Raw genomic sequence first — 22,569 nt, forward strand, 5'->3', positions numbered from 1 at the left:
ACAGGCCCCTGCATGGAATGTAGCACTGGCAGATAGACGAAGTGACTGACATACAGAAATCCTACCAAAGCTGGACTGAAAAACAGCAGAGAGGCATTGATTATGGCAGCACAGGAACAACCTCTGAGCACAAGATTGATAGAGTCTGGGATTTACCGCACCAGGAAGATCCCAGGTGCAGATGTTTCAAAATGCCCCTGAGGTAAAATGGGACGTGTCCCCTAGGGTGTTTGAGAATGAATGAGCTATGATCCTGTGGGATCAGACAGACAGACAAACTGATGATGGCTAACCAACAGGACGTAGTGGTGGTGGACAAGCAGAGGAAGATGGCTGTAGTGACAGATGACCTATACTGAGTGATAGCAAATCAGGAAAAGGAACACGAGAAGCTCGAGAAATACCAAGGGCTTAGAGAAGAACTCTGGAAGATGTGGAGGGTGACGTTAACAGTAGTCCCTGTGGTAATCGGAGAACTCGGTGCAATGACCCCCAAGCTAGGGGAGTGGCTCCAGCAGATCCCAGGAACAACATCAGAGACCTCTGTCCAGAAGAGTGCAGTCCTAGGAACAGCTAAGGTACTGCACAGGACCCTCAAGCTCCCAGGTCTCTGGTAGAGGATCCAAGCTCGAAGGATAGACCGCCAGCAGGGGCGAGAGGGGATTTTTTTTTATATATGTGTGTGTGTGTGTGTAGTGTTTGCTAGTTTGGTCTCATAACCCTTCCAAGACAACTGCGCATATAATTGCTGATGATGTCTTTTCTCCTTGACACTAAGTTAACAAATGCTCCAAAACCAATAAACTGCTAAAATTTCGGCTTCTATGAAGGTGCTCACGCTTGCAGATAATCAAGTTCAGCAAGTGCATTTTATCAGCAGCACTTGGGTTCTACTTTCAGTTGGATTTCTATGGAAGCAGAAATGGTGTACTTTCTTTTACCATTACTATGACTTACCATGAAAGACGTTATTGCATCATGTACATTTTTTCCACATTATTAATTTTTAGTGTGTACAAAGTAATAGCAAAACATGCTCACTCTGTCCATTCTGTATATCTTCAAAGTTAAGTAAGTATATATCATGTAAATTGAAAGTGACAGTAGAAGGTTTCCAGTATTAGTTTGAAACTAATTTCGCCTTTTCTCCAAAAGGTCTGCTTGAAAATGTTGATGATGGTAGAATTAATTACAGCTTTGTGTGAGAAAATTATTGGCAATTTTCTGTAATTATGTGATATTGACAGCTGACCTAACGTTCACCCACATTTTTGCGTGGCTATTGGTAGTTGTTTTCTCTGTTTCAGAAACAGCTGATGAAATCAGAGTCTTGTACTTGTCAGGATTAAGAATAGAGATGTCATCATCCTGCGCCAGAGTCAGAATTGATTGCAAACGAAATGGCAAGACATGTGGATGAAATGGATGCACTGGGCTGTTGAAAGTCAGTTAACAGAAATGGCAAACCTTAAAAAAAACATATAGATTTGACACATAGATGTTAGATTTAACAGTCTGAGCCAATGTCACAGCCTGTATGACTACCCAGCCACTGCCAACTGATTAGGGCAAAATAACCTCCACAACCAAACACTGACATGAACTGGATGTTAAAAAAAGCTGAATCCTGAAAAGACAGGATGGTGCCAAATGGTCCTCAAACTGGTCCCACTGCAAACCTTCACAATATATAGAGAACAATACAGAATTCTGCCAAAGGATAATTTACTAGACAAGTTAAAATTTTGACCTGATGTTGGAACTAAATACAGGTTGGATCATCAAAGCCTTAATATTTTATTTTAAGTGACCAAATTTAACCAGTCCATTTTATAACTGTCAAAAACAATTGTCACACATGAACTCGACTGTTGCCTATGCAAGCACGCAAAAGGAAAGCCCAGGGCTGCAGTGCATGTGCAAAAACAGCTAAAGACCTTTGGAAATGAAAGTTGGGTATCAGCAAAATAAAAGTTATTCTATATTTGTCCTCTGGGAACCGTACACATGCCCATTGTTCATTAGAATCCACCCAGCGTGGACTAAAGTGGTGCACTGACTAAGCCATCTAGTCTTCATGTTAAGCGTCACAGGCTTGCGCACAACTCAGTTCTTAGAATTTGCATAGTTTGCAGTTGGCAAAACACACAGCTCTGGAAAAAGGCAACTGTTGTCTGTTTATCATAAAACTTAGGACTTATTGATTACTCAGCATGAAGGCTCATAGAATGTGTACAGCCCTCTTGTTCAGTCAGCGAGAGTTTGGTCCGCTGAACAGCCTCCGAAAGGAGGCTATTAGTCAGTGAAACAGCACTGGGACTCCAACTAGGCAGGTGGTTGAGCTTTGCAGACCTAGCGCCTGCTCAGGACATTATCTGCCAAATCCCTTATTAGGAAAGAAAAATATTCGAATAGAAGTTTTCTGTAACAGTCTGTGTTGTTCTTACGTCAGGTGAAAGACATGAAACTTCTACCCCACAGCAGCAATGTGTTTAGCTGTTTGAAGCCTGGGTAGGCTGCAGCTTTGCTGACAGGGGTGACCCTCTAACAAAGCACAGATCAATGGAACAGAGGGGTGGACTGGGGCAGTTATCACCCAAACCTTTCCAGCCTAGGACCATGCTGTGCTGTTTGGCTTGACTTTGAGGTGATAGTCTTTTAACTGTTGTTACTGGACTTTTTTTTCCCAGTGTATCAAAGGTTTCTAGTGACTCATGGAGGGCAGGAGATTTTACCAAACAATTTAGCGATACAGCGTTTTCTCTTTTCTTTTCTCCTCGCAGACCAGTGTACACGCACATACACACACCTGCTTTCCCAGTCTGGATCTCTATGTTCTGGCTGAAGCGTCCGCAGCCTGCTGAGGTTCTGGCTCGGACCTGGAAGATATACTTGGTACCTGGCTTCAGCCCTGACACTCGGGCGCTGGTGTTTTTGGACTTCAGAGTGGAGTAACTGTGCTCTTCATTATCCTGCAAGAATGACAAATACATCTAAAGATTAGGGTTGTGAAGATTGGTGTGACTTCCAAAAATGTGAACAATAGTTTCAGAAATGAATTAAATCAGTCGGCTGTTATTCTTGAGGTGTGGAGTAATGTTGCTAAACATTGCTAAGCAAGTTTTACATTCAAGTTGTTATTTGGCATCAGTGCGCGATGCATTAAACTGTAACAACAGCAAGACCAAATCTAAGCAAGAAACCTTTAGGGTCTACACTAAGCTAGGCTGTTTTCGTGACTAAGCCTGTGACTGAATACCAAAATGAAAAGTGAATAAAAATTAAAATATTAGCAGACTGGGGGGAAAAAATCAAGTGGAAAACACAAAGCTGCAAATCAAAGTCTCTTTCTTGACAAACCCAGGTCCTCGATGCAAATATTACTGCATCCAGGACCACCTGCAAAAAACATAACAATGAGACACAAAAATTGCACTCTGGGTTGACTAAATCCAACAAATGTACTGACATAAAACTAAAATATTTACTTAAACACACAATGACATGAGTGGCTTTATTTATTATTAATGAACAAGTGAATTCTAAAGCAGTGGTACAAAATCCCACATTTCATTCAAAATGTGTTTTTTTTTAAAGAATAATGACATAACCCCCAAAAGCTGAGAGACTGTCTAAAATGTAAACAAAAGCACAATGCAATGATTTACATAAACGCGTATTTAGTTTATAATAGAACACAGAAAACGTCCCAAATTCTAAATTAGAAAAATTGCAATTTTAAGCTCATTTAAATTAGATGAAGGCAACACAATTAAGCTGGGATGAGGCCATGTTTACCAGTGTCTCGTCTTTTAATAACAGTCTGTACTTTACTGTGCTGCATCCAGTTGCTGGATTTTTGGGAGAGGATGCTGTCCCATTCTTGTCTGATCTAGACAACAGTCCTGGGTCCCAGGTCTTCTTAGTCATAGTTTTCATTTCATGATATGCCATGAGAGTTGCAAGTCGGTGGATTCTGTTCTTATTTACATTTTATATACACCCTTTCTACAAATAATAACGGACTTTTAAAAGCACACAGATTTTCAGTTTGGATAAAACCACACAGTAAAGACAAATATATATGTCCCAATATAAAAACACACAGTCAAACGTAGAGTCTTGCAGGCTGTTCTGCTTACACACTTCATGCACAAGCCAAGAATAATGGACACAAAAAAATGAAGGAAATGCTAACCACTGATTCAGCCAAATTGGTGGGCTGATCCATCATCAGTGTTCATCATCATCTCTGATAGATAAATAACCGAAATCAGTTGTAATCCCAGTAGCTCTCTAACAGAAATGCTATTTATTCTTTCTATGCCTCTATAAAACACTTAGTTCAGTGTGAATAGTGCCATACATGTAAACTTACCTTGCTGTACACATACAATTGGTAAATCTCATACAGCACACATTATTTAAGATGCTTTATCATGCCCACAGCTGCTATACAGCTGCAAGCTGCTTAGCAACCCGACTTTTTCTCATTCTCTTTCTTTTTATATTGCATCCTCATCTGTGTTTTGTAGGCAATTAAAAACTTTTTACTGTGTATTCCATTTTTAACAAAAACAAACTTAAACAACAGGCAGATGATATTCTTCAAACCAACAATTTAAACTACATTTATCACATGAATGCATGAACACTATAGTTTATTTGGACTCCTTTCCAAATGCGCTATTATTCTTCCATGAAAACCCACCAGAGCGCCAAATGTGTATTGATCCATGGCTGACAATAGACCTCAACAAAATGCAGCATTTCCACCTGTTTGAGTAATATTTAATCAAAGCTACAGTGCCACCATTGTTTTAAAAAATAACTGAGCTTTTTTTGGAAATGACACTTTATTATTGAGGCCCATTTCTTATGATGAATCTCTTCGGTATGAAGCAGAGGACCTGGATCTGAGGTTTGCAGACACCATAGAAAAGACGTAATGAATTATGAGGCAGAATTATAGGATTTGGTGACAATAAGGAAACTGCAGCCCAGATTTATCCTGTAAGTGCCTTTAAAGATGATTGAAAAAAATGGAAGATCACACTGAATCTACCATCCACATATAGCTATCACAACACTCACTTTATTTCTTACAGTCTTCTTTAACTAGTAGACTCATTGGAGCCAATGCTGAACACAGGAAATGAATATAACCTGCTCTGTCAGTTAGACTTTATTGCCATGTAAATGCCTCAGAAAATCTTTTCATCTGCTTCTGTCAGTCAGAAAAATGAACCCTGAATCGTGTTTGTCCTATTTTCTTGTTTCTTTTTTGATATTAGATTCATTTGTGATGCATCTTTTAGTTAAAAGTGAATTGTCAATATTATTATGCATACCTATCTGTCTTACAAAATTCAGCTGTTTACATGTACATATTCATCAAAAAGGGGATGTGCAGTTTACCATTTTCCTATTTTGAAGTCTTGATCATGTTCATCATTGTCATATCATTATCAATAATTTAGACATATTTTAAATGTGTGGTGGAAAAACACTCAACAAAACAATATAAAGAGTTACAAGGTGCATGGAGACAGTAGAGCAGCTGAATCATTTGGGTGTCCCGGGGAAGGATAACAGCCAAATTATAAAGTGTTGGCTCTCTCTTGTTTTCATCATCGTCAGCTGCAGCAGCCACCATCCTCGCCGTGACTCACTGTTGTTCAGTACAGTACTAAAAAACCTTACGAAAGCACATTGCTGACTTGTCCACTTGAAAATCCCCCACAGGCGTCTCACCCCTGAGCGAGGCCAGATTAAGACAGCAGCGCAAGAGACGAGCTAATCCTTCAGAACTCCCCACACCATCCTGCTTGTTTGGCTATGAGACCGCCGGCTCTCAGGCTGCTCCCTCTGCAATTAGCTGATTTCTATCAAACCACACACACACACACACACACACACACACACACACACACAGAGAAAACCACACATACTCACCCAAATGCACATACATGCACATTCAGGCAAACACTTGTGGCAATTAGCTTATCGACAGGTCACGCCCGCCAAGCCGCTCGCTGTCACTGTCCCTTTCGCTAAGTTGAAAAACTACACCGTCTCATTCTCTTTCTTGCTCTCATTCTCTCAAAACCCCCATTTCCTTTCAAGTAGCTCAGCTGCCAGCAGGGTCTTTTTCTTGTATTAAGTTATCCTGAGTCTGTCCAACTGTCACTCCTCTGTTTTCACAATATTGTGCCTCAGCTTAGTCGAGGCCCTTTGAAGACAATGCGTTTACAGGTACAGTTTTTCCTCTCATGAGATGCCTGAAGAGTTTCACGTAAGTTCTTTTTGGAAAATAAGCACAATAGGTTGGCATCGGCCTCAAACAAGTGACTACAGAACTGTTTTTAAGGCTTGAGTGGTACAGATGTAGCAACTGGCGTACCTTCTCATAATATTTGATGTCGTACTCGAGGATAACTCCGTTGGGCTGATCGGGTTCGTGCCACAGCAGAGTCACGCTGTTCTGACTGGTGTTCTCCTGCCGGATCGCTAACACTTCAGAGGGGGCTGCACAAGAAACAGGGAAGACATGGTTTTGTCAACTCTAGATGTTTTTCCATGGTTACAGAGCGTAAGGAGATGAGGTTACTATGAAGTAAGTAAAGGCCTACTCTGACAGGCTTTTTGTTTTGTTTGTTTTTTCACCTGCTGTTAGCTTTAAGCTGCAACTCACTCGCTGATGGCATCCAACTTTATTTCTAGAGTTTCTAGAATTTTAACTGCTAATAAGATCGAGGTTCTAATTGTTGCCCAAGGCAAGGTGTAATTAACAAAGATTAAAAGATTTCTTGATGAAGTCTTACTTTAAACCTAGATTAAATGTAATTCTGTTGCACAAAAATATTGTATTGTTATCAGTGTATTAACTTGGCTTTTTACTTGTGTGCTGTACTCACATTTGGTCTTAAAATTAATTCAAAGTTGTATTACAGATGTATTAAAAAGAACAAAACCTAATTTTACATCCACAAACACTGCTTTTCACCTCCTGTCATTTGTACCAGACGTCCTTTTGGAGACATGCATTAGTCAGTGAGTGACATTAACAGTTACTTCCAACTAGTCAACCAGAGACTGATTACAAGTCATTGCTGTCACATTCATCACAACAGAAATGGGCGTCAGCGTGGAGCATAGAAGAAAGTTAGCCATGAGTTCTGTTTGCTGTCAGCAGCAGCTATTCCAACTAGTCCTTACAGAAACAAAGTGCACATTGCACAACCTGTTTTTCATTATCAGCACAAAATGTCACTGAGACAGCATATTCCTTTTAAATATTGTTATTTTGGCACTTCTGCACATTTGACACATAAAGGCTCCGAATGATGTGACTGCAAGTGAGTCGCCAATAACTCACAGGTGACTTTTAAACTTGAGATTTAAACATTTTATTTCATTTCATTTTCATGACATTTCTCTTCTTTTGGCTTCGGATTATTATATAGTTTTCACACTGACTTATTTCAGGTTAGATTTGTGCACGGGGCATTGCACTTGCATGTATGAACATGCACCAATTGATGCAATCATATCTTATGCTACCAATATAAACCAGTCACAATCCTGCTTCAGTGCACCTTTATAGATCTGTAACGCCGTTGTCATCCATTTACTTTATGTGCTACACGTACAGATTTTGTATTTATGATTATTTATTTTATTACTTAAGACCACACTCCCTTTAAGCCAAGTTATTTCTGAATGGCTCAGAGCAGGAGATTTGTAAGGAGGGTGGAGATTCTGTGTCTACTAAAGCTTTGGGCCTGAGATGACGCCCTGATGATGTCATAGATCCAAGAGTAGACATAACTGTCTGACGCCTGTGCTTTTGCCTCACAGGGATCACTTTAATATTCACTGGCTTTATTTTAATTAGAAACTACACCACTGCAACAGAATATAAATGACAGAAAATAAAGAAAGTCTCCTTAATGTATTTGTGAGAGATTTACAGACTCTTTAAATCTTTACCAAAAGACTTACAAACATCTCTACTTGCGAATTCTCTTGAACTCACAGTTCGTTTTCTGCTGTCATTACTTTTTTAGTTTCTGTTAAGACACTTTCTCTTTTATTTCAAAGTCTCTGTCATACACTTCAATTGTTTCTACTTTAAAGTCTGTGAGAAAGTAGCCATTAGCATGGCGATCACTGAGCTAGAGGCTTCAAATTGGACTTTACATCCTTGTACTCCATATTAGTTTACATTCCTTGTATTTTTTTCAGCTTTATATTTCCTAATTTTTCTTTGTTTCTTTTTTGTGTTTCTTGTGAGTTCTTTGTATTACTATTGCCTGTTTTTGAATTTCTACACTTTACAGATCCTTGTGTGGAGGGTGTGGCTTGTGCTCCAGCTCCTCTGGAGAAAAACGTCTATTATATATTTGGGGACCAGGAAGTAATGAAGTCACAAATACAGACCTAACCTAATGCTGACTCTTCACCAAGATCATTTCCTCTCATCGCACTTCAGACAGAGAAATTTATTTTGAGGAAAAGTACAAGCCAAATACACTGGATATACATAAGGTTGTGATTAACTGAATTCAAAGTAAGGGCTGCCTACTAAACTCCTCGTAATGATTTCCAGTACGTCATTGTTCTGAACCCTACCTGCCTGGTTCGTTGTGATGTTGACCACGGCGTAAGGTGTTGGCTCATTGGTTAGGTGTGACACTGCATTCATGGCCAGAATGCGGAAGGAGTAGTTGGTGTGGGCCACCAGGTTGAGCACTGTCACCCAAGACTCCTTCAGCCCGGTCTGGCGAGGAACGAATCGGACCGCAGCCGTGCCCGAACGCTCCACCATCCCTCCTCCCCCTGCCCCAACACTTGCCCCTCCACCTGCCTTCCCTCCACCAGTGATGCCTCCAGGGGAGGATGAACAGTCCTCACAGGGCCCTCCTTCTCCTGAGCACTTCATACACAACACGCTGTACTGCAAGTCGCTGCGACCCCCTGTATCCAGAGGACGGTCCCACTCTAAATTCACAGAGGTCCCATTGACTGAGGAGATGACGCTTACTGGAGCAGATGGAGGGCCTGGAGAAAAGAGAGATTTGAGTTCATTCGGAGGTTTGATCATGTCTGAAAAAAAAGTAAATTCGATTTCTGAGGCAAAGATAAGTTCAGCACATCATGTCATGGTTATCGTGTGCTGTTTGAGTGTGTTTATGTGCATGTCTTTTCACTTTTTCAAGGCAATCCCACACCTTGCCTGTGGGATTGGGCTTTCTGGTACACGGTGTTTTTGTACTTACGGGAGCATGGAGCTGCCGGTGTGTCATCTGCTGCCCGATAGTAGTTGGTGTCACAGGGGCAGGAGAGGGCGGCTCTGGTCTCTGAGTGGCTGTGTTGAGGACATTTACCACACAGACCATCGCCTGCCACCGGCTTATAGAAACCCACCTCACAGGCTGCAGAAACGGGGAGATAGAGACAGAGAAAGAGTGAGAGAGGGGCAGGGAGAATAAATAGAGTAAATAGAGACCTTGCAGGGAAGCTGCATTGCCATAATCACTCAGACCGTGATAAAATTCAGAGAGAGTGCATTCAGAGAGGCATGAATCACACTCTTATAGCAAGCTGTGCATATCAACGTGAAGCTTCAACTTTTTCAAAACTGTGTCATCTCCTCTAAAGCATTCATTTTAGGACATAGACCCACCCCAACTCCCCCTTAATCTATGTATAATTACAGGCCTTGTAACCGCAGAGACTGCAGAGCAGGGGAGATGAAAGTCATACTTCTTTCTGTTCAGATTTGGGCTGAAAAGGCGCTGCACTGTTGATACTCCCAGTGAGACCATCTGAATCCAGACCGTGTTTCAACCTTATTCAGCTGCTCTGATACATATTCACTTTTAACTCTGCACTGATTAATAATAGAGGGGCTCTGATAAATATATTCTCTTTCCAGGCAGTTAATAGGCTTCTGCTTTGGTAAATGGGGCAGGGGTAAACCTCGCGTACACGCAGCAAAGCATCATATATGAAAACGATGCATCCCTGTTTGCTCTTCTTCGCACATGGTAATTTGCGCTTCCCCAGAATGCTGTGTTTTAGTTTACAGATGCAGTCTTTGCCTAACCTTTCCTTCTAAAGCAAATAGAAGACCATTTTAGGGCTTTAGACATCAAAGACACTGAAAGAAACATAAAATGGGAAATCAAGAAGAGCAAATTTATAAGAAAATATACAGCTGACATGTATTCCTGATTATTGAAGACATTTTTAGATATGTTTGTAAACGATTAAAACCACTCCCCATGCAAATGTTCAGCAAATTCATTCAATGTAGGGTCAGGCATTTGATGCAGTTATTTTTATGATATGAATGGGAAGTTGCTACCACAATAATGTAATCCCACTGGCTTTCCCACAGCTGAAATTACAGCTTTTATCTGCCTGAACCTGGTGGCAGTGGGAAGTCATCCGTCCACTACTCAGTAGGTATGCACAGGTAAGCTTTGACTGACATATGAATATGAAATGGAAATGGGGACAAAATACAAACAATGTGGAGGACTTCTTGGCTCCAAAATTAAACCAAACCAAACAATCATGATGTTCCCTCCATGTGTCAGTAGACCTCTTCATTAGATGCTTTAGGGTTAACAAAGAAAAGAAAGAAAACCTCTGATCTTTTACCCAAAAGGAAGTCAAACCAGATTCAAAACAAACACCAGAGACCAATTAGCAATTGCAACACCAATTATGTCTTACACCACACCCACTTTGGAAAATATACAGTATTTATATACAAGATATGAACTAGAGATTTTGGGAGATACTTACACAGGTAACATGTAAATGACTTTCAGGGGGGTAAAGGAGGAAGAGGCCATGGAGCCTCAGCAACAAGTGTTCAGGACACTGCCAGGTTTGTATTTCAGAGCCAGAAGTGGCCATATTTACACTGAAATGTGACCAGTTTTATTTGGGTTTACTTATATAACAAGAGCAATATAAAGCCTCACTTTATATTGTAAGCTAAGGGTGCTACAATTAGATAAAAAAAAACAGTGCTAAATTATAAGCTACAGCTAGGAAGCAAGGTTAGCGAGCTGAATTCATGGCTGCAACACATACTTGCTAATTAATCTTGTGAGTGAATGAGCTGCTGGACATGAGGACACAGGAGTAATTATGGAGACAGACAGTGGGTTTTATTTAACAAAAAAAGCAAAAAATATATTATATATAAGTAAACAAATAAAAAAAACCCAAAAAAGTAATAAAAGCAACTTAACAAAATACCACCAAATTAATTGTATTAAAAAAAACTGACTTAACAGACAAGACAAAGTGGATTTAAATATTAGCTCATCAGTCTAACACATAAGGGACAACTGACAAAACACCCCCAAAATAATTAAACAGTTACTTCAGTTAATGGGAATCAAGCAGAAAACTAAATATGTCTCATAAGTCAAAGAAAAGAAACCAACACATTAACTTCCACTGTGTTTTTTTAATGCTTATTTTTCAGCCTTGAAAGCTTTCCATTGGGTTGGATCATATCCTTCACTGAACCTTTACTTGGATGTCTGTACACTCCAAGTACACACATACTAGATTTCACTCCATATTGGACTGTTATTACATTAGGTCACTGACTAAATCTGCCCAGACAGACACATCCATCCAACTTGTGCCAAAAAGCTTAAAACCTGCAGAAGTACATTTTGCCACGATGACCTACTGTGACAGGCAGAAAAATTCACAACATGAAAACCATATCAGCGAGGCTGGTAAACATTCTGTCAAAAAGGGGACTTTATATCGTAGCTTCAAAATCTGGCACCAAAGTTCTATTTTGAAGTGCAGCGAAAGCTTAAAGATTAATATATGCAAAACTGGCTATCAATTATAATCAATTATTTGAGGAAATAATCCATTTAAAACCTGTCAAGTATAGTAACAGAACATTCTAAGAAACTGAAAGCAGCAACAGTGTCTGTCCTAGGAGGTGTCAGCAGTGTTTCAATGATAAAGGCATCCATGTTAGTGGGTTCACCAAGACATTCCCAAGCCAGCCGAGAAGCATGTCCTAGGCCCAAGAGCCTCGTCCCGGCCTAAAACACCTCCCCTAAGAGGCACACAGGAATCAGATACCTGCCAGATAGAACAGAATAGACTAGACTAGAATAATCCTTTAATTGTCCCACAGGGGGAAATTTGGTTGGTAAGCAGCAAACCCCCCCCAAAAAACACATATACAAACAGAACAGGACACAGGACACAGAACAGAAACACACAATATTTTTACATATCATGGACAATAGTTACCAAAACAGTTATTAAAATTAAAGTACAGATAATTAGCAAACCCAGGTTGCAGTGTGCAAACGGAGCAGGATACTGAAAGATGTTTATAGTTAAGAATGTTTAGAATAATTAGAAAAGTACAGATTGTGTATTGCACATGTGCATTAAAAAGTAGGCATGTAACTTCCAATAAGTTAGTATATATAAACTGAGAAAAGTAATGTGCAAGTTATAACAGTAGTAGTTGTTCGGTTGATTAGTGCAAATTACAGCGCTGATGTAAACATCTGTGTTTGTCGGGAGCAGTTTTGATTGTACAGTCTGACAGCTGCAGGGAGGAAGGACCTGCGGAAACTCTCCTTCATGCATCTAGGATGCAGCAGTCAGATACCTGAGCCACATCATATGGCTCTTATGCAGTGTGGAGGAGTAACAGCTCTACTCACCCCATCTCTACAATAGAGCCCTGACACCCTTCAGAAGAGGTTAATTTCTTTCATTTCTTCACTGCCCACTGATTATAACCATAGATAACGGAAGGAAAGTAGATCGACTGGTAATTGGACAGTTTTACATTCACACTCAGCAGCTTCCTCACCACAACAGACTCTAATGCAGTAAAGCAGATGCTGCACCAATCAGACAATCTACTCTACCCTCATCTGTGAGCAAATTCACCATACTTCACACTCACAACTTGTTCCAGATGCACAGTGGGCATTCCACTGGTTTCCGGCTACAGAAATCAGACTGGTTCCAAATTATGTCTGCAGCATTTTACATTCACATAATATTTACAGAAATCAGCAATAGCTTGAAAATATTGTATGTCAGTTTTTGTTTGTTTAACTTTATTTATTAATTTATTTTTTGAGAATATTTCATTGCACTCTGTATAAAAAGCTACATTACTGGTGTGGTAGCTTCCTCGACCTTTGTAAATGATACCATTCAAACAATGTCATGACTGATATTTTCCATGAAGCAAAAGTTCGAACCGCTGATTTTAAATTAATAAACTCTACACAGAGAAGCTGTTTAGAGATCGTTAACCTACATTTTCTAAGACTCTGGGGAAAAAAAGCATTTTAAATTTGTAGTTTTTATCCTCTCCTGACTTTGTGTGATCAAACATCTCTTTTGCCATCTGTTGGGTTTTTGTACTATTCTGTTCCAAACTGGTCATTTACAGTCTTTTAACTCTACAAATTTCAATGTAAAACAGGACTATTCTAAAGGCACTTCATTTATAAGGAACATTTCCATAATAGTAATACAGCCAGTTACAATATATTCTGGCTTTCAGGAAGTTTTAGCATCTAACAATTACTAATTTAAATTTTTGGATGCTTTGGGACTGTAGAGCTAGTTGTTTGTTCAGGTGTTTCTATTATCACTGAGTGTTGTATACATAAGAAGCACCCCTCTGTATAATACCCTGTAATTTAATATCACCACAAACAGAAGGTTTATCTTCCAAAATAACCATAAAGTTGACTTAACAGCTCTCTAAGCAAAATGGCAGATTGACACCGTGTTCATCATCTGTGGGTAACTTACAGTACTGTATATGGGACTGACTAACAAGTCTAATAACAAAGCTATCAAGCAAAATATGACATCACAAACAGCTGGAGCTGATATTGGTTGCAATGCACAACAAGGATTTTAATTAATTACCTTTCATCAGGCTTGATGACTAGGGTTTTAGACAATGGTGCACGCACAGTGTTTTGTTAGTCTTGTCCGTAATTCAATCTCTATTATTTATAATTCATCATTTAATATACCATGACTTGTTCCTGTCTGCCTGTCCTTTCAGACAAAGATATAGGCGTCCATTAAGAGTGAGAAAGAGATCGAGAGAGGGGCTGCTGTGCTTCTAGATGTGTGTTTGTCATATAAAAACTGTCAGGGCTGATCACATCAAAAGACCTGGACAATCAATGTTATAAAAGAGCAACAGAAGATGAGAAACGCAGAATAATTAAAAGCTGAAAAAAAGAGAAAAGTTCAGCTGAAAATTCTCTGACGTGCACACATTTTGTTTTCTCCAGAGACTCCAAAGAGTAAATAACAGAAATGCAAGGCTGGCAGCAACCTATGATTACATTTGTTAGCTTTTCAAACGCTACATTTAAACACCACATATTACTTGTGGTGTTACTGTCAAAATCAGAAAGCATAATTTTTCATACATATTGTTTTAATGCTATTCAGAGTTATCTTAAATTGCCTAACTAAATATATAATAATCGTCAGTAATATTGTCACATGTTGAAAATCTTAAACATCTTTAAGATGCCGCAAGAACATAAAAAAAGCCATAAGAAAACAGTTTTAGGGGGCTGACACATTTGGGAACACAAACCAGAATGGGGAGCTGAGGTCGGTCAGCTGGTAAGTGTAAGGTGGAGAGGAGGCAGAAACAGCTTGCTTTACCAGCTCACATTTATTCTGCTGTTTACGAACAAATCCTGTGCTGAGACAAAAACGACTGGCTTTTATTTACAGACATCAGGCTGACATGCCTGCAAAACCGAGAGGGATCTGCAGTGTTTGCAGCACATACTTCAGCTAAGACGGTTCGGGGGACTTTACTTCGAAGTCCATGGATTCCACCACAAAGCTCATTCTGGGTATTTATCCTTGCTTGTCAGCAGTGAGCGAGTCAGTATGGAAGCAGTATTGTCCCAAGTGAGACGAATATATTTTATTTTGCCACTTGGGGGCAGCAAAACAATCTTTAAATACATAATTCATACACTATTGCATCACAAAGTTGTTTACGGGAAACTTGTCACACTTTAAGAACAATGTCAGTATTTATATGAAGCTGTGTTTTTGGAGAATTTAAAGAATTAAAGTGTTCTTTAAACTCAGTTTTGGTCTCCACCAACTCATGAAGATGGTTTATCATTTATAATCGCATATTAAATTCTTCTGCATTAGTTGTCAAGTATGAACGATCAGATTTAAGTCTGGACTTTAAGTCTGATTAAGTCACTCCAAAATGGTGGACTTCTTTGAGTGTTTTGGATCATTGTGCTGCTGAAAAAGTGCACTTGACCCGAGCTTCACAGCTGGAAATTCCCCTTTATGATTTTTGGTAGAAATTCTGGTATTCATGGTTTTCCAGGTCCTAAAGCAGCAAAGTAGGCCCACACTGTCACCACCATGTTTGACTGTTGGTATGATGTTCTTTTTATGAAATGATGTGTCAGTTTTACGCCAGGTGAAATGGGACTAAAACCTTCAAAAAGTTCAGATTTTGTCTTGTCAGTCTTTTGTGGCCTTCTGGATGACTCATCGATGCAGAGTAGTGAGGAATAATTTTGGAAAGCCAGCCACTCCCAGCAAGGTTCACCACTGTTCCAAGTTTTCTCCATTTATAGATAATGTCTCTCACTATGGTTTCTTGGAGTCCCAAAGACTTTTTAGTTATTTTGTAACCGTTTACAGACTGATAGATGTCAATTACTTTGTTTCTCATCTGTTCTTGAGTTAGATTATGCCATGATGTGTTAACATAATCTTAGGATGCCTGAGGAATGGAGAAGTGTACTGGTACAAGAACAAGAACAAGTCTGATGTGCAGAGCTTTAGTAACTACAGAGGGATAAAACTGATGAGCCACACCATGAAGATATGGGAGAGTTGTGTAGATTGACAAAGTTGTTGAAGCTTTGAGAGCCTGGGGAGGTGGAGGGAAGCATGGGAGAAAAGAGGATTGAGAAGCAAGTAAGAACCATGTCTGTGAATGAAAAGAAGACAGGTGAAAAGGTGAAGATGTGAGGAACAGAGATAATGAAGGTGGGTGAGTTTAAAACTTGGGTTCAACCATCCAAAGTGACAGACAGTGCACAAGAGAGCTAAAGAAGAGAGTGCAGGCAGGGTGGTGTGTGCAGAGATGAGTGATAGAAAGATAGCAGCAAGAGTGAAAGGTTTACAAGATGGTAGTGAGACCTGTTATGACGTATGGGATGATGGTACTAACAAAAAGACAGGAGGTGGAGCTTCAGGTGCAGGTGGAGTTTAACATGCTACGATTTTCACTGGGAGTGAACAGGATGGGCAAGGCTGGAAAGAAGTATATCAGAGAGACAAGTTGAGCATTTAGAGACAAAGTTAGAGAACTGAGATAGTTTGCACATGTGCAGATGAGGGAAAATGAATGAACTGGACAAAGGATGTTTAATATTGAGCTTTTAGGCAAAAGGAAAAGAGAAAGACCCCAGGGGAAGTTCTTGGATGTAGTGAAAGAGGACATGCAGAGGTTTGGTGTGACGGAGAAGAATGCCAGGGATCGGGTGAGATGGAGGCAGATATGACCCCCAGAGGGAACATTTCAAAGAAGAAGAATCATGTAAATTAACCCACTGCCAAAAGTGAGAGTTGGGTAAAACTCAAACCTGAGATTTTAGGGAGGTAGAACAGATCAATATTTGGTTCAGAGGTCTTAAAAGTGATGGTGGAAACAAAATCTTGTGCTACACAAGTTTCACAGCCTTCTGTTCAGTCATGCAATTTGGCTACAGGGCTGAATGCACTAGAAATGGATAAAAACACATCTGTTCATGTGCTTTCCCTTTCAGAACACTATGTTTGTAGTGACCTCTGTGACTGCCATAAACAGGGCCTGTCAGACAGGACAAAAAAAAATCCTGCATTTAAGTACAGTTTCCTGAAGAAAAAGCTGCCCAATAGCACAGAGACCTGCTACAGAGACAGTGTAGCTCAAGCTGCTGGTTAAGGTTAGTTTGTTACCTTGGCATCAACACACTCAGGTATAAAAGAAAACCCTCAAAAAACAGCACAAAATTCTCCATTTATCAATAATTAAGATTCTTCCAGTTAGTGCAGAAGCTCATCCCCAACCTGCAGAGGGCACTCGACCCTTTTTTCAGCTGTGAACCGCCTCAGACTGGTGGGAATGAGCTTTCTTCAAAATGTTTCTGGGCTCAGCCTCAGAGATCAGATAAGGAGCTTGGTCATTCAAGAGGGTCCATATCATATCAAGAAGCGCACGTTGAGGTAAATGGGCAATCTAACTAGGATTTCTCCTGAATGTCTCTTAGGTGAGGTGTTTTTGGCACCTCCGAGCAGACCCTGGAAACACTGGAGATATTATGTTTCTTGGCTGGCATAAGGAATGTCCCCCTAAAAAGTGGCCAGGGAGAGGCAGGGTCCAGGCATCTCTGCGTAGACTGCTGCCTCTGTGACCTGGACCCTGTTATCAGTTGTAGAAAATCCATGGAGGGATAATAATTTAGACCCCAAAATATGAAAATCTTATTATGAAAATCTAATTTTCAGTATATTATATAGTTTTAAACTGCTGAAATTTCCTTTAGAACAAAACCTCTAAATAAAAATTGCATTAGCTTCACTGAAATAGCAACACACCACATAAACAGACCCACACTTATCTGCAAAAAAGAGGAACTGTTTGGATATGTATACACACACACAGACACACACACACTCACGTGTATCACTATAGATAACCAGACAGGGGGTGATAGTGTTCTGCTCTTTCACTCCCTAACAGGAGCCAGAAACTATTTGTGTTTACAATATTTATCTCAGACTGTTTTCTCTTCCTCCTTTTTTATCCCGTTAATCCCTCCATCCCTTGATGTTTTTTTGTGAAGCCCCTGAGTTGAAAAGCAGGTCACGATAAACATCGGAACAGCTCGTTCATCAATGGGAGAGGCGGCGAGAGCTTTGAAGTCTCTGACAGATTCACCAGGAGTTTCACGCACACACACACTCGCGCACACACACAGAAAGGTTATGGTAATGCAAAAAACGCACAAACATACATATTAGGGTGATGTCTGATGCTGCCACAGTAACCACACGCAGCGTGAATTTATCAACCCACAGGTGAATATGCAAAGGCAGAGAGAAGGTGCTTTGTAGCAGGACCAGCTGTGATAACCTTTCATTTCACATCTGACGTGCTGCTCATTTGATGCTCTGGATGGAGGAAAAATTAAGATATAACTGGGAATTACAAAAACTAATGCCGTCATCAAAACACGAGTAACATGATCAACTAGTAAAAAATCTCATCAGTGCCAAGCAAAGATGAGCAGAACCAGCAGCAGGGCCTGCTTGGCTTTTTGTCTGCGTCACAAGGTCTGATGGATCGCTTCACAGCACAAAACAGAAACTGTTTTGGAGTGTTTCTTTCGCAGTCCCAAAGTTTTGATTGACGGCCAGAGATTGTCACTTTTGTTCACTCTCATTTCCAGCTATTTAAATTTCTGAATGTGCATTGCCAATTTCTACTTTAGCTAAACAATAGCAACCAGTAGCTGATACTGTCTGCTCTCACAATGAGTTTCAGGCATTGTTTCAGTGCATTTTGCAGCTGTAAGAACTTTTCTCTCCAAAGATATAGGTTAAACTCCAAATGTAATATTAAAGAAAATGCAAACTAATGAGCGCTCTTGATTTTATGTGCAAATTTCAACACTTACGTCACATTATGATTCCAGCTTCAAATTTCAATATGAAGCCTGTTTTACTGGGCTCTTAGCCCAGAAAGATGTTTGATAGGCACTTTATTGATCCCACAGGGGAAATGACTGTATTACAGCAGTGTGATAAAGAATAAGAACGGTATAATCTGCAGTTGTTAAAAGTATCACAGGCCCACAGTGAAGGCTGAATGTTTAAAAATGTGGGGATTTGCAAAGACTAAGAGAAGAAAATCAAAGATCCCTCTAAGTGTGAAATCCAATACTTCTATAATATTACATTTCAGGGCTACCCCTTTACAAAAAAGTATAATGTGGAGTTGATCTTCATTAAAACGATCAGCTGCATGTGATACTTATCTCCTTCTGGTGCTATTTTAGTCATAGAAGCACAAGGCAGGTGCTTTAGTGAACGTGCCACACTCAGCAGTCATCAGAAATGGTGCCAATTATGTTTTATATAAGATCCACGCTGGTTTGTCTATAAGGAACTCCTGGATGGAGGTGGTTGATGCACTTATGCACAAAATCTGTCAGTAAAGAGACTACATGACAGCATCATAGGATGTTTCCATGAATGAATGAACCAGGAATCAAACATTACTCATGAAGAAGAATGGCAGAGCCACAACTATCATGCAGTACTGCCTGCTACAAATAAAGGCTGAATAAAGATGAATTATTAACATTTTACGTAGCACTGTGTTCTTAAAGTTGTTTCCCTTCAAAGTGACATTTGTCTGTTTGTTTTCGTGTTTCAATAAAGCGTGGATGTGAATTATTAGCCCAGTATTCCTGCAGCAGCTCCTCCTCGCCTGCACCTGCGTCTGCTTCTGTTCCTCCAACACAGAGATGATTTTAGCCTCCAGAACATTAATTAACGTCAACAACATTAATTAAAAGGCAGATTCCCCAAACATGTCAAGATGAGAAATATTTAGGTTTGCTTAGCTAGAAAGTTCTAAATCCAAATACTGCGTTTGTGTGACGACTTGCTCGTCGCGTCAGGGATTGGCAGACATCTTCATAGAAGGAAAAGAAAAAAACCTCGAGCGATAAAGAACTTGTAACATATTGAATTAAACATGCTACAAGTTTGAAAATAAAGCTGTGAACAAAATATTGTTCGCAGCTTTGCAGCAGCATGAAATGCTAATTTTGTTGATTTTATAACAAACACTTGTTTTGATGTTTAACAACATGTATGCTCATCCTGGGAGCCAGAAGATTCAGACAGAATCAGTTCAAGCAACGATTTTTGTTCCACATGACACACAACAAGCACTGTTCTCATAAATCACACCTCACTGTCTAGTTTAAAAAAATAAATTTTTAGTATTATTTAATAAGGATAAAAGCTGGTGACTCTGTTTTTCCTGTACATTAAACTTGTGTGTTTTTAGTTTCCGCGTCTGTAGCTGCTGTTTTATTATTAAAATCTTACCCAAGCCCAAGCCTCATAACTGACCCTAAACTGCCGTCTTCTGTGATTTGTCACCTCATCTCAGCTTTATTCCAATACTTTACCTTTAAACATTACAAAGTCTAAGCTGACCCCACCTCAGCCCTACCCCCAAGCCTAACTCTAACCTTATTTTTTGGAGAAAAGCAACATGAAAAAAAAGTATGGATACATAAAATGTTTTTGACACACATAAAAAACTATTTACATTCCCACCAAAAACAAAAAGTTCATTTTTGGTCATTTATTGTCTCCTCATTGCCAAGAGAACTATTTTAACCCTCTGAGGTCTAAACCTAATTTTAAGGTGGAGTAGAGTAGAGTAGAGCTCCACTCCAGGGGCTGCCCAGCTGCCTCCAGGGAGCTCTGTTGTCAGTCTTGTTGTCAGGTATGTAGAAAGTATGCGGTACAACCAGTGTGTGGGCCACTCTTGCTTGTGTTGTTGTTGGTCAGTCAGCCAACCCTGCAGGACAACTGAGTTCTAAACTACAAAGCGTGATGACAGGAGACCCCGCCCACTTTTTACATCTTGCGTAAGCTGAAGTTTATATCGTTCAACAGTCTAAAAATATACAAGTAGTATAATTTTCTGCACTCAGGTACTACTGAGCAATTAACCAAACCACTTCTTTGAAAGCTGTTCCAGTGAAACAAGGAGTTCTTAGAAATGCAGCCAAAACTTATAAATAAGGAAAGCCAGTCATAATTAAACAGCTGTGCTTTTATCTGCTTTTATGCAGTTTTCTGGTGAACAGGAAGCTGGCAGAGGTGTGGTGTGAAGTGGCTCAGATCCTTTAGGCAAACTGTTTAAAGAGTATGTACTTTGGTAGTATGCAGGAGTGTATGCATGTGTGGCTGTTTGCGTATTGCCCACCATGTCAGTACCTGTCAGTGTAGTGCAAACGCTACAGCAGAATTTGCATCACGATGAATCTTAATAGCCATGTGCAGCATTGTGTGCTGACCTTGATTTATTCCTTGTATAAGTGGGTAAATAAGTGGGAGCTGGAGAAAGCACATCACTGTCCCATGCGTGAGGAGACTGTGAGGGAGGAGCACAGATGAGTGGGGGTCTCAAGTACAGCCTGGACGGGCCGGTGAAAGCTCACAGTGTTTGTGCAGCACTGGCTCTGAGCCCTCTCTGCTCCAATAAGGTAATTTTGTAATGCTGGGGAAAATATCTAATAAATCAATAAATAAAATAAATAAATCAATTCTGAAGGAGAAGCAAAATAGAAACATTGTGGTGTTGTGTTAAAAGTCCAATGAATGATTAAAGGAAGGAAAAAACAGTCAAAACTTGATGAATCACATTAAAGTATCCTTACAGCACTGAGATGTGCATAGCAAGCAGTTGAAGTTGAAATGCATTAGTACGCTGATGGTCACACACTATGCCCCTCAATTAATTCTCAGCTATGCTGACTCCATTTGTTATTTCTTAATGGTTTTCTAGTAGAGCTTTTTGTTTGGTCCCTTTTTCTCCTGCTTAACTGACTGCTGCGCTGTACAAACGTCAAGTTTTCTTGCAGTGCCCATTGTGAAATATAGGCGCTAATTTTAAGCTTATTGCTACAGTCATTTTTGTCTGTTTTGCTTTTGTTGCTGTTTGAATCGTTCTCCTTTTGCCTGTGGGTGCTTCAGTTTGCTCGCGTCGTAAAATCTGTTTGTTAGATTAATTGGTGTGGATGCAGGGTGACCAGATGTCCCATTTTATGTGGGACTGCACAGCATTTTTATCTCTTATCCTCCTGTCCCATATATTAAAGATGTTGCCCCACATTTTATAGGCTCCAGTTTACAAAGGTCAAATCGCATCTCAAAAGAAACATGTTGTTCAAAAACAGGTGTCATCCCTGCCATAGCACCCCCACTGAAACCCAAAGATGGCAGCTAGGGTTACAGTTTCCGTAAGTGTTTCCTTATACACTTACATATCCAGCGCTGATCTCTTAAACCTTGCAAAGTACTGACCTTATAATAAAACACGCATTCTCCAAAATCTAGTGATAAACTTTGCCAAAGGCTTCGAAGCTGCTTCCCCAGGGAGCAAATGAAGGCACTAACAAGCTGCTGAAGCTGTCTGAGTGATGGATGAACGTGCTGGTAAGATCAGCTGTGGAAATGGGACACTCACCATCCGCACTGTCCCTCCTGCTACATCAATAGTCCAGATACAAACAGCTGAATAGCTGCACTACTACATCTCACTGCACACTTTAAACGGGGACGTCACCTTCCAATTTGAGGTAAGCTCGATATACTTCTAACCCTGAGCAGAAAATGGATGGGGCTGGTTAAGGATCATTTAAGGACATTTAAGTTATG

The 22,569-nt window shown here is 40.0% G+C and overlaps 1 protein-coding gene across 4 annotated transcripts in view; it reads right to left on the reverse strand.

Annotated features, from left to right (window-relative positions):
- epha8 (eph receptor A8) overlaps positions 1-22,569 on the reverse strand; it is a 150,982-nt gene that overhangs the window by 25,907 nt on the left and 102,506 nt on the right. For all 4 annotated transcript variants that reach the window (XM_084927461.1, XM_084927460.1, XM_084927459.1 and 1 more), the window contains exons 7-10: positions 9,282-9,437; positions 8,635-9,063; positions 6,404-6,528; positions 2,810-2,972 (exon numbers count right to left, since the gene is read on the reverse strand). In XM_084927461.1, the coding sequence (XP_084783587.1) occupies positions 2,810-2,972; positions 6,404-6,528; positions 8,635-9,063; positions 9,282-9,437 (873 nt within the window). The remainder of the gene's footprint in view (positions 1-2,809; positions 2,973-6,403; positions 6,529-8,634; positions 9,064-9,281; positions 9,438-22,569) is intronic.

The sequence above is a fragment of the Perissodus microlepis genome, chromosome 5, assembly GCF_051167445.1.
Source record: "Perissodus microlepis isolate ML-2025 ecotype Zambia chromosome 5, ASM5116744v1, whole genome shotgun sequence".
Taxonomy (NCBI): domain Eukaryota; kingdom Metazoa; phylum Chordata; class Actinopteri; order Cichliformes; family Cichlidae; genus Perissodus; species Perissodus microlepis.